The 18,842-nt window shown below is 45.7% G+C and overlaps 1 protein-coding gene across 3 annotated transcripts in view; it reads right to left on the bottom strand.

Annotated features, from left to right (window-relative positions):
- PLCB1 (phospholipase C beta 1) overlaps window positions 1-18,842 on the bottom strand; it is a 353,787-nt gene that overhangs the window by 244,788 nt on the left and 90,157 nt on the right. For all 3 annotated transcript variants that reach the window (XM_088531288.1, XM_088531289.1, XM_088531290.1), the window contains exon 3: window positions 11,767-11,835. In XM_088531288.1, the coding sequence (XP_088387414.1) occupies window positions 11,767-11,835 (69 nt within the window). The remainder of the gene's footprint in view (window positions 1-11,766; window positions 11,836-18,842) is intronic.

The following is an 18,842-nucleotide window of genomic DNA, read 5'->3' as shown; positions in this document are numbered from 1 at the left end:
CTGCTTAATTTAGATGGAGACTTTATTCTGATGCTCAAGTCAAATCTTGAATAAATCACTGCTGTGCACTAGTTACTTAGGTTTTGTGTAATTCAGAAGTTTAAAATGCCTACATTACTAAAGTTGTGCTGACAGACTTAGGATTGAATTGGGAACACATGAAATGGAAATAATAGTGTGTGTTTCCAAGAGTTTTCTTTAATTGTAGAATATCTTAATAATCTGCTTACAGCCTGTCTGTTTTTGTTTATCTGGAATAAAGCAGTTTGCATGAGTAAGATAATTCAATTCAAAAAATACATTCCCTGTAGATGTCTCCAATATGCAGAATTTTGGTCACTGATGTTTTTCACAAAGGCTACGCTTCTCTTTTGCATAATACTCTCCCTTAGGGAAAAGGTTAGGCGATGTATGAATAGCTCTGGGTTTTATTCTTTTAAATATTATGTTATAGACCCAAATTCCTCTGGCCATTTTTGTTTGCACAAATCTTTCCCACAGAGTATTAGTCACGCTCTGATTTCTGCTAAGTACTTTTCACGAGCTGAATTCTGCTGGCTGGCACAGGGGCTCAGGAACACCACCGAGCTGACCCGCGAGCAGCAACAGCATCGGAGCCTGAGCCTCAGCCAAGCTTCCACTATCAACTTCCACCGTTCGCCTGTAAATCTTGGGAAAGACCTTTTCATTAAAGCACTAACCAGGAAAATAATAATAATAATAATAATCAGTAAGGAAAAAGCAGTGTTTTGAAATCAAATTTTAAAATGAAGCACTTACTCATACTATTGCTATTATAAAAGCTCCATCTCTGGACACAAAAGCCCAAAGCCCCAGGAATCGCGCTCGGGGGCTGGCACGCGGGGGCAGATGGGGGATAGAGCGGGAGCTCTCTGGAAACGGATGGTGTTCTGGGTCCCACGTGCTGTCCAAAGACACTCGTGTTCACTTCCGAGGGCAGCAGCGCAGCCCCCGACGCAGCGGGATGCGCGCGAGAAGGGAAGCGGCGTCCGCGCGTCCCTGCTCCGGCGTGCAAGTCGGCTCCTTTCCAGGAGGAACCGGCGTTGCCTCCTCCTCTCACTCCCTGTAATCCCCCAATGTTAAAACCACTTCCAAAGTAGGAACCAAGTAATAAGAAAAGGGCAATTAGGAAAAAGGGCTATCAGGACATTTTACATTCTTGAAAAACTGACATATAAACTTTGCGCAAAGTTCATTTCATCAATGCCATAAAGAGAAGCACTGCACCATTTACTTATCTTCCGCTGCTGTAAATCATCATAACCAGATGACAGCACCAGAATATTAACTCCAGCTTTCCCGTGTCGGGCACTGCCTTGGGAAACTGCCTTTTGAAAGAGAGCTTCTTCCCAATATGCTTCTGTTTGATGTTAAATAATTAAGGAAGGAAAGCTAAGGCATCACGCAAAGAGCAGTAATTCAGTTGCATCAGTTGTACTTGTCTCCCGAATATCAGGCACAGATACAGCAAGAAGGAATATTCAGAGCTCTGGCTACGACTCGCACACGGCTTTGGAAGCTTTCGGCTGCCCCAGCTCATGTTTCCTGGACTGTGACAGTTAACAACAAGCTCTTTTATTCCAAGAAAAGGTATCTGATGATCCAGAGCTGCACAATTATATGGAATTATTCCATGTTAGGGAATTAAAAGAAAATTAAAAAAAAAAGAAAGAAAAAGTGTATTTCAGGTGATGAGGTTGTCAGGATTTTCCTCACAGATTTATAAACTGCTGAATTAAGATGAAATTGATGAATTAAATGGGAGTGTTTATATATATATATAAAAATTAAAAGAACACAAACTTCTAAAGAATTTGAAAGGTCATCAAAAAATGTAGCGGGGAGGAAATACTTCAGTGAAGCGGGTTAGTATGCTGCTTCTCAATGGTTTTCTGCAGTTTGACGATATCCACACTATCCCTACTGCAGTGCAAAAAGAAAAAAAAAAAAAAGGCAAACAAATATTGAGGGCATTGTCTGATTTAGTTACTACTGTAAAATTGCATTAGGCACAGATCCCAAAATAGTATCTGTTCTGCTCCTTGGCTTTTATACAAAACATACACATTTGCAGACACTCTTTATACCATGTCTGCTAGCCAGAATTTATGAAACAGAGTAAAAAAGCTACTTTCATAGAATGGCAAATAATGCTATCATATTCTTTTACCTTCTTTAAGGCATCTCTTTCATCACTGAAATAATGTTAATAAATAGCTCTAGAGAAGCGGAAGTAAAAATGCTCCAAACTTTAAATATACTAAGAAAAAATGGAAAATATTTGAAATTAAAGAGTAATACCATCTAATACTTTACTACCAGGATGCATCTTCCTGGTAGTAAAGTATGCATCTTCCTAACTAGCTCGTGCTTTACCTATACAGCATGTGCTATAAGAGGTAATTGATGGTTAGTGGACATTTCTGCTACATGATTTAGACAACAGTATGACGAGAAGTTTTTCATTAATAGAACATGGGTCAGTTTTCTAGGATGAAAGAAATCTGACTTTATTTCTCAAACATAGTTTTTGCTTCCAAGGAAAACGTTGTAGATAAAGAAATGGAGTTGCAAACAGATTATAAAACTCACTTAAGCTGATTACAGGTTAATGCATTAGCCTAACCAAAGACATGCAGTGATATGGGCTTTTGAATAGACATGCTGCCTTACAGTGAATTTGCATGCAATTTTTAAGAGGACTAACCACTAAAACACTTGTAAAAAGAAATACAGAGAAACCCACTGCCAATGCTGCCATCCCAGGCATAAATGCTTTGACAGACTGGATCTAGGTAAAAGGAAGGACAGATAGAAACTGATTATAGAAGGTTCTTCACGTGGCACTAACAAATCACTTCCAAGAAATTCAAGAATTGCTGATTCTAACTAGAAGTAAAACAGAAAGTAGAAATTGTAGTAGTATAGAAACAGTAGAAAAATAAATATTTATCTATTAAAAAAAGCATCAGTTGTATTAACTGCTGACATTAAGACATTTCCCTCAATTCTAAACACAATTTAAACACTACAGTTCATGCTTTGTAACAATACCTGTAGATATAATATCTATGAAAAGGTAAAGAATAAAAATTTATAAGTAACAAAAATTTTTGAATTAAACTACTCCATTATTTTAATACAAAAGTTTATCTTTAGTCTAGACAAAGCCTGGGATTTTTCACTGATCTCCCACTATTCCAAAGGAGAAAATAAGCAGAAACATTTGCAACATATTTAAATTAATAAGCTTAAATAGCTCTCTCTCATAAAATACATATCTTTCCCTCTAAGTCTCTCTTTTGATGTTGTTTGAAGGGACTAAAATTGACAAAAAAAAAAAAAAGATGAGTATTTTTAGCAATCTCACTCTTTAGAAATAGAACTCATTCTACGCTTGTTAAAACAGACTTGGGAACTTTTAATTAAGCTTATAATGTATATATACAAAGAAAACAGAACAGACATCAAATTATCCTGAAAATGTAAGGGTTTACAACAGCATTTCAACTCACTGTCAACCAGTGCCCACATCAGTCATCCCCTCATTGCAAGGATGGAAAGCTTTCCAAACAGAACAAGGCACCGTGGTTTTCTTCCTCAGGCAGTTTCAAATATGAGCAGTTTTGTTCTCTTGTTTGTTATTTTACCTTAGAGACATACCAAGTGACAAGTCAGCTCAGCTTTTGTAACGTGCCAACGTCTTGTTTGAGCTAGAAATAACTGACCACCAGCAAGGGTGGTTTGGAAAAGAGCAGTTCTGGGTGTGCAGAGCTTTAACTTTTAAAATTCAAAATGTGTATTTGAAGCAAAAATCAAAGAGCACCACCAAATATCCCGTGACTGAGTAACACCGGAATAGAGGAGCTTTTTTCTCTCCCTTTGGTTATCGGCCTCTTCATTTCCTGGAGCAACTTGTGACCCTTCCGCTTCCCAACGGCAAACAAACCTCCGTGCCCTCCTGCCCGTGCTCCCACCAGGACAGCCTTAGCTTTACCGTGCAGGTGGGCTCAAAGGAAACCAGGACCACATGGCAAATACAGATAACAGGGCCCTTTAGAGAGATTTGGGCTTTACACGAGGACTCTGACTTGTGGCAATCGATCTGAATGCGCTCTAGCTTTCAAGCACACTACAAATGCAACACTCTAAACCTACTTGGTTGTATAAATAACCATCTCCACGGCACAAGCAAGGATGAAACCCACCCTTCTGCTCCCTCTCTCCAAAAGCAGATTTAGATTAGAGTTAGTGCAGCTTTCAAGGTTTTCTTTTTTATTTTGCAGTAATAGTTAAATAATCCCACTATTTCTCACAGATTCAAACTTTACCAACTCCAACAGCACGTAGAGAATACTGCATAAAAGCTTAGTTTCTTCATCTGAAACAGACACAAACATAGTTTTTTAAAAATGAGCTAGATCATACTCATCATTTCCTAAAACAATTTACCCCATTAACAATTTATTTGAAATATGCAGAAGTGTCACCACTTTGACTGCAGTGGGAAACACGATGCAAGGTTTAATATGACAATTAAGACGATTTGCAAGCAAGTAGAAATACCACAGCTTTAGCAAAATGAGTGGACCCCATCCTCAAGGATCTGATGCTCATAGCACCAGGAATGAGAGCAAAACTCACTTGAACATAAACTACTGCAGTCTCTATCAGAGTAACTCCACTGCAAAGCACGGCAGAAGCAGCCTCTGCTCATCCCAGAGCCAGCTCCGAGAGGAAGGACATCGAGGGGTTTGTTTTCTCTATCAGGGCTAAACATAGTGAGACTGGACTAATTAGGTTAGCTGGAATCAGCTTTCCTTCTCAAATTGCCAAATGACCATTTTGTGTTTTACACTGTTTTACCAAAAACATCCTTACAGAGAACGCACTGCAGAAGGCACGCTGGGTCTGCTCTGCAGCCAAACCGAGGGGATCTTGGTCTCAGCCAAAGCCCAGAGGAAATTTCCCGCTGCCCACCAAGGCTCCTCGGAGCGCGGCGGTTCCTCACCCACCACGCTGCTCTGCTCGCACAACCCCATCAGCCAACGCCGCCTTTGAGCCCTTGCTATACAACATTCACAACTGTGGCGCACAGCTTCTCGTGCAGTTTTTTCTCCTCACCATATTTTGATGAAATCTGAAGGAAGGAAGTTAACTCTGAGAGCAACACACACAGAAGTCTTCCCGGGAGTTTGGTCCTGGTGCTGCAACACGTCTCAGGAAAGAAAAGGAGCATCAAGGGCACTGCCAGTGAGGCCTTCGGTCAGCACAGTTCCCCTAACGCACCCCATCTTCCTAGCACTATTTTTTTTTCCAAAATGACTGAGTTGGTACCAAGAAAATGAGTGAACCCAGTGCAGGACAGCATGGAAAAAACACCTGCCTAGGCCCACCTAGGCCTACCTTGATACTGAAAAGTTAGAGGACACTCTAATCTCAGACAACTACCAAGAAAAAGCATATTGCAGATACCCTGACTAACAACTCCCTTACAACTCCCAGCCCCAAATTCATTTATCCAACACATTTATCCAATTAATTTATCCAAATCCCCCAACGCAGCATCTAAAATGTAAACCACACGGAATTAACCTTAAAAGAGTGAACCTTCATTTTAACAGGTTGCTAAAATTTACTATTACACACATTTTTTTTCTGCTTTGCAATTCAATCAAGACTGTTACATGGACTAAAAATAGAGCTCAAGTGAACTGTAGTGCCAGATCAGCACTGACTCTGCACAAGCGCTTTCTGCACATTTTTCCTAGGACGTACCGTGCTCCCAGATGTTTCTGGAACATTTTCCAGAAGACCCCAAATTTCTAGGCTGGCCAATAATTGAAGTGACACTTGAAAGGGCATGAAATGGGGATTGACACATCCGACCACGAGCCAGAATCCAAAGCTCCACTTGGAAGCTTTGCTTCCAACAGGAAAAGAGATCAGAAGCCTCCTAAAGACGCAGTAATTTGCCTTCAGCCCCCAGGGACGTGCAGGATTTTACTCTGGGCAGCAGTGAGAAGTCTCCCAGAAAAAGGTGGCACCAGATGCTCCCCAGGAACTCATAGCCTGGAAGCAAAAAATCCCCAAGAACCTTCTGGCCGCTCACAGGCTCCTCGGGATGCTTTACTAAACACCAGGTTTACTAAACACCAGCCTCACTAAAGCCCCAGCTCAGGCTTTATCCTGCAGAAGGGAATAACTGCTCTGCTTCCAAACATAATTAAAATGACAGAGGCCTCTTCTGCTCTTGGATAAAAGAAAAACAAACAACCTGAGCACGGAATATCGGACTGCCGGCAAAAGTATAAACTCAAATGCCATAAGGAAATCTAGTGATTGATTTATGTTTATTTTGACAGGCTCTTGTCACTGGGTTGGTAAATTAGCAGTAAATTAGCCTTCTTCAGAAGTAAACCAACCAAGTGTTATCTGGGATTTGTTTATTTGCCTCTGTGTGCTTTGACTGGGTTCAAGAGAGTTCTTTATCATCTGTATTTATAAGTTCAGACAATATATTTAAAAGAAAAAAAAAAGAAATTATTTTCAAATTTAATAGAGAGCAGTCTTATTTTCTGTTTATCAACATAAATTTTACTCGAATATTAATGAAATTCTAAATCAGGACAAGATTCATAGTTATAAAAATTCAAATATGAAGACTTGCACATCGCCAATTCCCTGAAAATAGTTGGATTTTCAGAGTTAAATAATTATTTAGACATTGTTTCAGTTTTACTCTTAGCTTTTGAACCCATTTAGAATTCCATTTTTTTCAAACTAGTTAACTCTTTGCAGTGAGGACAGAGGGTACATTTTTAAATTAAAGCTGAGAAACTCCTGAAATCATCTCACTCTAAAAATTCGAGGATTTCAGAAAAAGCCACCAATTGCAGACAGACTAGTGACAATACCATTTTAGTCAAGGCCTTTGTGAACCTCTGATAATAAAAAGGCTTAATTACTAATCTCTGCAAAGTCTTCTTCTCAAACTCAGAAAATTTGAAGCAGGGCAGCTAAGAATGCTTTTAAAATTGGGGACTAGGCTCGGTAAATATTCTGGCATTTAAATTATGAACGTCAGGACCATTCCATCTCCTGCAGCTTCTCTATAGTATGGCATTTAGAAAGATTCATTTCCTGTTGAATGATTTATGATATCTTTGAGGGAAAACATAATCATCAAATGCATCCAGAAAGTTTTAAATGTGAACATTTGCCACAGGGTTATTTCCTTATTCCTGCCAACTCATCCCGCTACTCATCTTCTTGCTGCTAAAAACACTTACACCGTTGCAATAAGATTTTAGTTTCCATAGAAACTGTTATTGGCTAAAGTAAATACAACATGGTAAAAAGCGTGAATTTCTTAGTCCCGAGAGCATAATGCGGCTGCAAAATTTTCACCACCGAACCACTTCACCACGGCTTAATCCTGCGTGATCCTTTGAGCTCCGTGTCTCTGTTTCGGGAAGGCGGACGCTTTTCCAGCGGCACTTCCCAGAGGACACATGAATATGCAGAGCTATTTCTGTGTCCTGTTACACAGAGCCGGCACCCACGGCCATGCCTTTGACGCCGGTGTTTATTTTGTGGCTGCGCGTGGCAAGGGAAGGTGCTGCCCTGCGTTAGGGCACACCAAAGCCCAGCTCAGGAGGCAGCTGCACGGCCACACGAGGGAGAGGAGATAAGTCACTGCTTCCTCCCAACCAACGGTTTAGCTAATTCCCTCTGTATTTCGGCAGTGCAGTAACAGGGGTGCTCGGCCTCCTGATGGTCCCACCTCGCTGCTGCCGGCTGCAGGCCCGGCCGACGGGGACGCGGGAGGAAAATCCCTCGGCGCTCCGGAAAGGCTGCGCCCGGTCCCCGCAGCCCTGTCCTCTGGCGGGGACGAGGAGCTGCGTGTCCCGCTCCTTGTCTCAGCATCTCTTTCGCTCTGGCTCCTAAGCGACTCTGCCACTTCATCAAAAGCCACCGTTCTGATAATCATCTTATAATTCCCTCGCTCTGTATAACTTTCATTGTGTTTTGAATTCAGATGGCTTTCCTAACGTACGCAATTAATAAGCCTTTTTTTATTCTCCTCAGAACATTACTTCCATTTATCTCCTCATTTAGAGATCCGCTGCAGCGCTCCATATCAGATGAGATTTGCCCTTATTCTGAAGGATGAGACTCTGCATTTATATTGCATTTGGACAGAAAACTCTGTTATCCTTTCTGCAAATAACTGCTGAAGACAGAAGGACTAATCCCTGACAAAGCATGGAAAAATCAGGCTATGGTTAAGTTCCTCAGTAACACGGGGTTGTCTGAGCACGCTCTTTAGTGATTTGGGGTCACAGGACAACCTCCTTTTCTCCCAACTGTTAGGTGTTTAGGTACCCACTAAAGATGTCCCTTCTACATCCTTGGAAAACCATTCTCCAACAAAAGACCTACAGGTTTATTCTCAGGCGCTTAAACACTTGGACAGATAAAGCCTTTAACTTTTGCTTCGCATTTCCTTTGCTGTTAAAATGATTTTGATACTCCACCTAAGAGGCCAAGGGCCCAACTTGTATCCAGCCTCCTAAATCTAGTATTTCCTTTGGAGACTTGTGGAAGCCTCCTGAATTTGTCTTGTTTCCGCAGCCTTGGGAAGGATTTCCCAGGATTTGGAAGGGCAAAGGCAGAGGCTGACTCTGATACCCCTGCACAGAGGTGCTGTGAGGTGCCACGCACGCGGGGACAGCCACAAGCGCAGACACAGTAATCCCCATCCCCTCGTAAGACTATGACCTTAGCTCTAGGAGCACGGTCTGGTGCAGGGCTACTCCATTAATTACTCTTATCCAAGCCCCTGGAGTAACCAGGGCCGAGATCTGTCCCCGGAGAAGCCTTTTTTCCGGATGCCTCTGAGTTACTGCTACACCCTGGCTCCATGACCTGGAGGAGGAGGAGTGCTCTGCTCTTCAGTCTCCAAGGAGCAGGAAGAGCCAGAAACAAATTTCGAGGGAGATTACAGTAGACATTACAGCCCGTAAGGTGGAGAAATACTTTTGCAGTCAAGGAGGAGAGCAGGGCTGACTACTACAAGCTGATCACTACTAAAGAGAGCTGACTACTGAGCTGCAAAGCTGCAAGCTGGTACACGAACACATTAGCTTTGAGATGATCCTAATTCCCTCCTTGTTGTGCCTTCATACACCAGCTGTAAGATAACCACTGTACTTCCATGCCTTAGAGGGATGTTCTAAGGCTAAATATAATAAGGAATGGAAAAAGGAATCATATCCTACAGATCAGGACAAAGAAGGAAAAAGCCCTCTTTCTTAGCTTGTGAAAAGTACATGGTAGCATAGTTTAATATATTTTTAAAACAAATTAAAACTGTTCATTAGAAAAGTCAAGGCTTAACAAAGATGGTACTTACGCCTATCAAGAGGCAACATTACATTTGACATGCAATAAATAATGCTGAAAGCTGTAAGTTTTTAATGACAACATACAGATGAAACATACGCTAGGATTCTGAAAAGAAATAAAGAAAAAAGAGGTAGAAGTCCATTAATGCTGTATAAAAAATGTTCAAAATTATTGGGGGGGAGAAAATAATGAAGAGTAGTGCACCCCAAAACCCTTGTTTAATGGAGAGAGAGGGGTCACTGCAAAGTGGTCTGGAGCCTGCTGCTGTTAGCAGAGGAAGCAAGTTCCCCAGGCAGCGAGGGTGACCCGACCAGCCAGGAGACTGCCACAGCCTCGGCCCACGTGCCGAGCGGCGCCAAGGGCTCCCCGAGCGCCGCCCACAGCCTCGGCCCACGTGCAGAGCGGCGCCAAGGGCTCCCCGAGCGCCGCCCGCGGCCTCGGCCCACGTGCGGAGCGGCGCCAAGGGCTCCCCGAGCGCCGCCCGCGGCCTCGGCCCACGTGCCGAGCGGCGCCAAGGGCTCCCCGAGCGCCGCCCGCGGCCTCGGCCCACGTGCCGAGCATCCCTGTCGAGCATCGTCCGCGGCCTCGGCCCGCGTGCCAAGCACCACCAAGGGCTCCCCAAGCACTGCCCGCGGCCTCAACCCGTGCACCGAGCGGTGCCAAGGGCCCTCCAAGCACCGCCCGCGGCCTTGGCCCGCACGCCGAGTGGTACCAAGGGCTCCCCGAGCGCCGCCCGCGGCCTCGGCCCACGCTCCGAGCAGCGCCAAGGCCCTGCCACACGCGGCCTCCCGAGGCAGCCGAGCTGCAGAGCACACGGGCTGGCGCGCGACGTGCCCGCTGTCCGTCTCCACTGCTACCCGAGGTCATTGCCCAGCGCTCCTTCCCACCGGAGCGCAAGGGCTGCTCCAGCGGGAAGTACAGCCATGGAAAAAGGCCCCCAAAGCCTAGTGAAACCTCACGCTGCTTTGGCGCTGCTCTTTTAAGCCAATGTACCAGTGATTATGCTGGAAACCCTCATGCAATGACAAGCTGCTCCTGCTTGACTTGGAGCCAAGCTTTCCTGCTGCTCTGCAAGTCCCATGTTCTCCTGCAGATGTGCCTCAAACGGGGCTTCTCTCACACTTGCTCACCTGCTGGCAGCAGTGCTCTGCTCAGATCAAAGCAAAATTGACACGACTGGCCCCAAACCAAGCATTTTGTTTCGCAGTTTGCAAGATCCTATCAACAGCCAACCCAGGTGCTGTTTTCACACTGCCCACACAAATCAATGACAAAAAGCAAACTCAATCTCACAGGTGGTACATTTCACCACCCTAAAAGTCAAGATTTTCTCATACCCTTCATTTAATGCCACTGCTGTCAAATCGGTAACATGTGGCAACAAAAGCAGCCTTTATGTAACCTAATAAATAAAAGTCACCACGGCAATAGCTATGCATAAATTTTAGCTAAAAACATTTTGTTAGAAGAACATGAATGCCCTCTGCAAAGTGGGTAGCATTTTAAAATAATGTTCTAGCCATTGTTAATACTTTATTGCTATTCATCATAGAACCATTAATCATGGTGAACTCATTTGGTATTAATGTGGATGTCATAAAGTACTTCTGTAGCATTTCAATTATAACTCAGCCTTTCAAATGCTGCCAGCATTACATGGAAAGCTTCAAAAATTGAATTTGAATAGTCTTCTCCGAGATAACTATAGGCAAAGAAACCACCATTGTGGCTCTCAAGACACATCTCGCAGGGCCAAGGAGCTCGTGGGGCCATGGGCTGGCTGCAGGAGCGAGGGACCGCAGCCCTTCGGAGCTGGCATGTCCTTCCTTTCCTCCTCGGAGATGCGGGCAGGAAAAGCATCCGCCCTTGAGCTGCTCCAGCCCTGCAGGCTCAGGAGAGGCTGAGCTGCAGCAACGCGGTTCTGCCGGGACCACAGAGACTCTCTTTCCTCACCTGGCCCCTGGGACCCCCTCCAAGGCACAATCTTGCCCCAGGGCTGAGCGCTTGGCCTTCTCTCTGATGTGCACTTTAAGTTCAAATGAGACCACCAAGGAGAACTTGCATCCATTTCTAACCATTAAAGTTAGAAGCAGCAGCAGTTAAAGTGCTGCCCTAAACAAAGCCCAGTTCTTCTCCACTTCGAACAGGCCTTTCACTCATGAAGAACCAAGAACAGCAAACAGCACTTCTCATCAAAAGCTGTGCTAATAAAAAATGCTTTATCTTTTCCTCATTTAACTACAGGAATTTCTGTAATTCTTGCATCTAATTCCAGCTCTATTTTGTCTGGGTAATCAACGTAACGTGTATCAAGCATGCAGCAAAAGCGCCTACCTTTGGAGCTCTGGCATGTTTTCCGCATCTGGCATCTTTGACGAGACTAATATCTAGCAGCTCAGTCTCCTAGAAGGAAAAAAAATGCAGTACAGATTATTATTACATTAGTCAAAAAGCCCTGCTGTGTTAACACTGCCTCGCTTCCCAGTTCACACAGCAGTTGGCCTGTTTGCAGGAACTCTTCTCCAACCTGCAAACGGTTTCACAGAGAGTTGTATCACCTTTCATCAGTACTAATAGCAATACTTAGATACATAACTTAATTTCCTTAAAAACATGCATTTATATCTAATGATATACAGACAGAGTGTCAAACAACCATATTAGTCAAGCAGGTTTTTTGGATTACTAAATACCAGCTGCTGTGCGTTTTTAAATACAATTGTAGCTTTTTTATGCTAGTTACAGTGTGAAAAGGAAGATGATACAAAACTGAAAAGTTCTATCCCAGCAACAGAAAATCTACTTTCTATTTTTAAAAGCACACATATAAGCTATATATAAAACAGCAACAGGTTCCAACAATTTTACAGTGCCTGTTGCTCAATGAAAGCCACACGCTTCTGACAAGCATTTCATAGCTCACACATTACTCGAGTTCTGGGCTGTGCATGTCGAGTTCTGGGTTAGAGTGTCTCTGCAAGGGACAAAACCGCCCCACGGTGACAGCTGCCACGTACTCCGCTGCGCACATCTGACACAAGGGATCTCTGCTCCGCGCTACCCAGCGCTCTTGGCACCTCGCATGCCTGGTGGGCCAGGGCTGCACGGAGCCCGGGGACCCTCAGGGCCACCCTTGTCGGCATGTGGGCCACCCTGGAGGGTGTCCCCACCCCACGGGCGTCAGCACAGCGTGTTCGTGTCTCTTCACACAGGCAGCGATCTGTAACCCTGAATCACACCCCAACCTCATCCTGAGACAGGACCTTTTTGGATGTTGCCACGTTGGCTCTTTCCTTGAATACCTTAGCATTTATGGGCATGGAGAGGCTGGAGAGGGGAACAGCGCCAGGGACGGGAGGAGGGCGACTCCCAGCTGCTGCCTTCCCACTGAGCACTCGGATCCTCACAGCACTGGGCACATTTTCCCAAAACCAATGCAAACTGCTTTGGTAGCCACAGGCAAGAACATCCATCTGACCTTCTGATGTTCTGCTCTAATGTGTTGCTTGAAGATCTTAAAGTACAAATTAATTTTTTCTACCTCATTTACACTACTATTTGGACTAATAGTCCATGCTAGTGTAGTTCAATTACACACTAACTACAGTCTAAAAGTACTTCAGCAGGAACGTGACCACTCTGCAATTAGATCTACGACGAATTTCAGTCTTCAAGCAGAAACCGCAATCCTGTGTGGAGAATCTGAGATCTCTGTGCAGCATAAAGCCACTGCATTTCTAAATTCCATGGAGAAAAGGTGATTTTCTCACAGTCATGTTATCTTTCACAAATTACTCTATATCCTTATTTATTTTACTTTAAGGAAGCAGTTCCAGAATACTTCTTGTATATACCACTTTTCCATCTCTGGGGACAGCAACAGGATCTTTCTCTTTTCCTTGGCCTGTTCGTGAGAACTGGGGACCTTTGAGATGTTTGGTTTTGGTCCTAATAGCCTGAAACAAGATAATGGGGTCAAAACTCAGGGGTGAGGAAGATGTGCAGGCAGAATTATTGAAGGTGATACTTCATATATATCCTAAGGAAGCCATCCAAAACACACAAATACACAAGGCTTGTGTGTAAAGCACTCTCTCACAGCGCTCCAACCTCTGATATTGCAGCTGATGGCCATACATAAAAATTTATCCACAGCTTTTCCTGTTACAGCTCAGGAGCATCTGCAAGTTTGTGAAGGTCCAGTTGGAAGCTGGTCTTATTTCCAGATCTATACTCCTCCTACAAATTATTTCCTATTCTGCCTGACACTACCACGATTGATGGGGAATTGATAGGGAAAAGCTCAAAACCCTGAGTGCAGAAAAGCCCTTAAATGTGAAGAAGTCCAGCTAACCAGCCTCACACATACCCAAAAGCTGCATTTGCAAAGCAGAGATAAGCAGTGAGTCAAGAGCTGAAAGCGAAACAGATTTTCAGAATGCAGCAGTGCCTTTTTTTTTTTTTTTTTTTTTTTTTTGGTCATTTATGTTATTTTTTTAGAAAAACAGCAGCAGTCTGTTTCTGGTCTTAGTATGACATTTCCACATTCATATCACCTCATCCATCCCTCTGTGGAATCTATTTCTCAGTTCCCAGCAAAGTCGGGTCAGAGCAAATATGCCTCCACATGCTTTATTGCTTTTCAAGTTTGGCCCATGCCGCATTTGCAGCAGGATATTTCCAGTACAGACACAAGAAATTCCTTTGCCAATTCAAACGGACTCTCTTCCCCCTCTCCCTTTTTCCAGGGAGGTGCTGGGGAGAACTCTCATCAAGTTGCTTCTGTCCGACATGTCAGCACCAATGACACTAAGTGACCATTTGGGACAGTGCAAGGCAGACACAATTAAGGGGGAGGAGGAGACCAGAGGATGACAAGCAGACCAGAGCTAAGGCAAGAAACTGAAAAGAAACCTGAGGATAAGAGGCAGAAACCTCTGTGGCCAAGTGGCAAAGGGAAACCAAGGCAGGGAAAGGCAGCACAGGGAAGGCACCTCGGGGAAGGCAGCTCTGCAGAGCCCGGGCCAGGTACCCGGCAAGAGCAACGAGTGGGGCCGTCCTGGCGCCAGGCAAGGAGCTGCCTGCAGGGTGCAAGGCCAGCGGCTGCACTGACTGCAATGACGAACGCGAGCACCCCGAAGCAGCGCCCAGCACGCTGCAAAGAGCTCGACAGAAGCTATGGACACATGCGGGATGTCTGCAGTCGAAATAAGGCTCCATACGTGGCAAAGCGACACACACTAAAAATAACAGCCAGGAGAGCATGCGCATGAGAGAAATGGCAGACGCTGAGGAAAAAAGGGTCTTAAACAGGGACAATGAAACATGCACAGGGCTTGGATTGCCCTGATGTTTTAGCTCTCAAAAAGCAAACGAAGCAAAACAAAACTGAAAACACAAAACCTTCCACAGGATTAATCAGCTGTTCACTTTGGAAAGTGCAACTGGACCTCCCCTAACACAACCAGAAGAAAAGACCCTTTCAAACGGAAGGACAGAGAAACGGAAGCCAAGAGAGGAAGAGCCAGGGGCGGCCGGGCGCTTGCCAGGCCGGGGCAGCGAACGGCAGCGCGGCCGCTCCGCTCTGTTCCCTCGGGCCGCTCCGCTCCGTTCCCTTGGGCCGCCAGCCCGGGACCCGGCCCGAGAGCGTTCCGTGAGGCGGCTCGCGCTGCACCCAAGGCCACATCTCCTTCCTCCCCCTTCTGGGAGATAGAGAGGGGATGAATTTCCTTTGTTTAGGTGCGGGGGTGGTGGTTTTGAGCGACGCCTTGCAAGCTGCCCGTGTGCCACTTGTGTTTGACACCCAGCAAGGAGAAGCCGAGGGGAGGAGGGGAAGTTAGGGGCTGCATGGACAGGAGCTGCAGAGGTGGCACCCAGCAAAGGCCGCGTGGGCCCTGCTGCCACGGTACCTCTTTGAGGTAGAAAGCAGGCTGGATAATCCTGGCGATACGCCTTTACATCCCTATTTAACAAGGCCACTTAATCCCTTAGGATGCTCTCCGAGGCCGTAATAACAGAAGCCGTGGGAATACCGTGTCCAAAGCCTTAGTCGTCAGCAGGCACGGCAAAGGACCTGTAATTAAAGGGCGCCCGGACCCCCAGTTCCCGTAATTAAAGGGCGCCCGAACACCGAGCCCTGCAAAGCAGCTGCCTCTTGGCTGCTCTAACCTGGCCCCTACGGGAAGGAGGGAGGGAGATCAGTGCACGCAGCCACCTGCGCAGGCACCTTCAGCAGGGTGCGGGTAAATCAGAATCCATGACGCACCGTTTCTTAGAAGTTCCTTAGTTCAAAGGTATGAAGCCATCAGGAATTCCCTGAGCCCCAGGCCCTTGCTTTCATCTCTCAAACTACTAATTAAAAAGACAGAGGGCAATTTCCTCCCAAATGAGAGGAAAGATGATTTCCTAATCCCCTCTTGCAACAGGCAGGTAGACTTTTGAAAACTAAAAATACACTTGGTAGCCCACAGAAAAGTGTCCTGCTTCATGTGCTGCAAAACAGCTGGCCCAAGTCTTCCTCGGCCCAAGTCCACGGTGGTTTCACTACTGCTGTTGTCAGTGCAGGCTTGGAGCTGCGCTCTGCCACAGAGGCAAACACAGCCCATGCATGTCCCGCCATGCCCTGTTCAGGGACCTCTGGTCACTGCCATGGGGGCTGCTGAATTTGCCATCAAACAATATCACTTGGCACAACTGGCAGACCCCCCTTTCCCAGTAACTCACACTACCAGCACTCCTAAGGAAGGAATTATTAACCCTACCGTGTTTGCTTTCGGTTAGGAGCTGAGACGGGGACCTGTGCACCTGCGGCTGGATGATGACATCCCACTTCTCCGGGCGAGCACACGCTCACGAGAGCGGTGCTTCCTGCAGCCCTCAATGACTGCTTGAGCACTTCGAATTAGGCCTGTTTGAATTTAATACAGTAACACCAATTTATACCCGCTGAGGACCTGACTCACTCCTCTCCCACACTGCCCCAAGCGATGCCAAGAGAACTACCCCATGCAGGGAAGCTGCTGGTGATGCAACGAGAGCTACGAAGCAGGGCTCCTTCGCCGCCGCGCTGCGAGCTCTGAGGAAGGGCTGCAGATGAGCTCAGCTTGCCGTGCTGGCACGAGCCCTGCCCAACTCCACAAAAACTCAGTCAAAAGTGGGTGGCCATTACGCCAGGTTCATGTTGTCAGTGCCGATATCCCACTGGAGACCCTAACGAAAACAATTCTCTGTCGAGTACTCATTGTGGGTGACTTGTGTTATCGTTTTATTGCTCTACCCACATTTGGCCCGTCTCCATTTCCACTCCTGCCCACATTCAGCCTAATGGCTGCACGACTAATTCAACTTGGAAAATCATTCCCCGCTTACGCTTAGCTTTGAGATCTGGTGCCTTAGTTTTAGATCTAAACGAGCGACCATGTGCCCAAAAGCACCTCCAATTCTTCCAAATATTTTCAGTTGAGCTAAGAAAAGACGTACTCCTCTTCGTTCAAAGTTTCTCCTCTCTTACAGAGCAAGGCAAACCTTTGAAAACTGAGCCAGTTTTGTCGACAAGCACCATGTAATGCAGTTAGACGGCAACATCTGGATGATATTTTCAAAGGGAAAAAACACCATTCTGTTGAAAAAGGAACTTCACCCAGGGGTTAAAGAACACCATGTTGGGGGAAAAAAAATCATAATGAAATGTTTCATTAATATTGAAAGATCCTATTTTAGCACTTCTGAACATTAAAGTACTGAACATTTCTTGAAGCAAAAAAACTATTCAGTTCTGTATTACTTTTATTTTGATTCTACATTTTAAATGTGTTATTTAAAATAAAAACCCAAGTGACTATAATTTTTCTTTCTAACAAGTCAGAAGGAAATTAAAGTCAATGTTTGATTCTTATTTGGAAGAATTAGAAGTCATGCCAAGGAAGCATCTGGCCCTACATACTCACACTAAATTTCCCTCACACAAGCAAATGCAGTAATTTATAATCATTTATGGAATAAACAACATTCAGGTTTCAGGGACTTTGGTAGTATGCTTGTGAATCAACTGTACTTGAATTACTCCAAAACGAGACCCCTGCAACAGGAGTGAGTATCCAGGGCTCATTTCATAGAATCATAGAATGCTTAGGGTTGGAAGGGACCTCTAGAGATCATCTAGTCCAACCCCCCTGCACACGCAGGGTCACCTAGAGCACGTGGCACAGGACTGCGTCCAAGCGGGTTTTGAAGATCTCCAGAGAAGGAGACTCCACAACCTCTCTGGGCAGCCTGTTCCAGTGCTCTGTCACCCTCACTGTTAAGAAATTTTTCCTTAAGTTCCTATGGAATTTTTGGTGTTTCAGTTTCTGGCCATTTCCTCTAGTCCTATCAGTGGCCACCACTGAAAAGAGACCATCCCCGTCCTCTGCACTCCCTCCCTTGAGGTATTTATATACACTGATTAGATCCCCTCTCAGCCTTCCCTTCTCCAGGCTGAACAGGCCCAGCTCCCTCAGCCTCTCCTCATACGGCAGATGTTCCAGGCCCCTGATCATCCTTGTAGCCCTGCGCTGGACTCTCTCCAGCAGCTCCACATCCCTCTTGTCCTGTGGAGCCCAGAACTGGACACAATACTCCAGATGTGGCCTCACCAGGGCTGAGTAGAGGGGCAGGGTCACCTCCCTCGAAAGGGCTTTCACAGGAAGGGTATGTTGTATATAACCTCTCTTAAAAACACTCCTTCTCCCCATTCATTACCGTTAAGAAGAAATTAAATGAAACAAAGAGATTTGTCTGCTCATCCCAAGGAGAAGCCCGGCAGAGGGGTGAGCGGCTCTGAGGGGATCTTGCACAGACGGCTGCAAGCGCGAGCAGCAGCACTGTCAGTGCCCAAACCCAGCAGGGGCTCTGCTCTGCTTCCCTGCAAGTCCCGTGACATTATCCACAGCTGTATCCTACGGGAGTAAGTTCCTTCCCGAAGCAGCCGTCTCCTTTCCTCCTTCCTGCCAACACACAACCCAGTCACCAGGCACCAAAACCACCCGCGGGGTCGATGCCCAGGTAGCACAGCACACCCCGCGTCACCAGAAAAGCCCGTGCCAACCAGCTTACATTCAAACTGCACTAATATTCACCTCTTTCCATACTAGCACCGGTTTTCCCAAGGTTTCCCAGGCAGAATCTCAGAGGCAGCCCCTCGTCGTGGGGTTTTTCCTCTTCCCAGGAGCTCTGCCCTGATGCTGCACAGAGAGAACAGAGGCCTCTGCACAGAAGAGCCCAGGCAGAGGGGAGCCTTGGAAAAGGAATCCTGAGCTCTCTGCCTCCCACACACCTACTTAGAAAAAATAAAGTAAAATAAAAGCCAAAACAAAACCAACTGCTGTGGCACCCACTCCAAAGAGGAGCAGAAGCAGCAGCATTGCTAATCC

Source organism: Tinamus guttatus, unplaced genomic scaffold (assembly GCF_059628265.1).
Source record: "Tinamus guttatus ecotype Peru unplaced genomic scaffold, ASM5962826v1 Tinamus_guttatus_pri_ptg000403l, whole genome shotgun sequence".
Taxonomy (NCBI): Eukaryota; Metazoa; Chordata; class Aves; order Tinamiformes; family Tinamidae; genus Tinamus; species Tinamus guttatus.
Note: the sequence above shows the minus strand (reverse complement) of the source record. Positions and strands in the feature narration are given on the sequence as shown.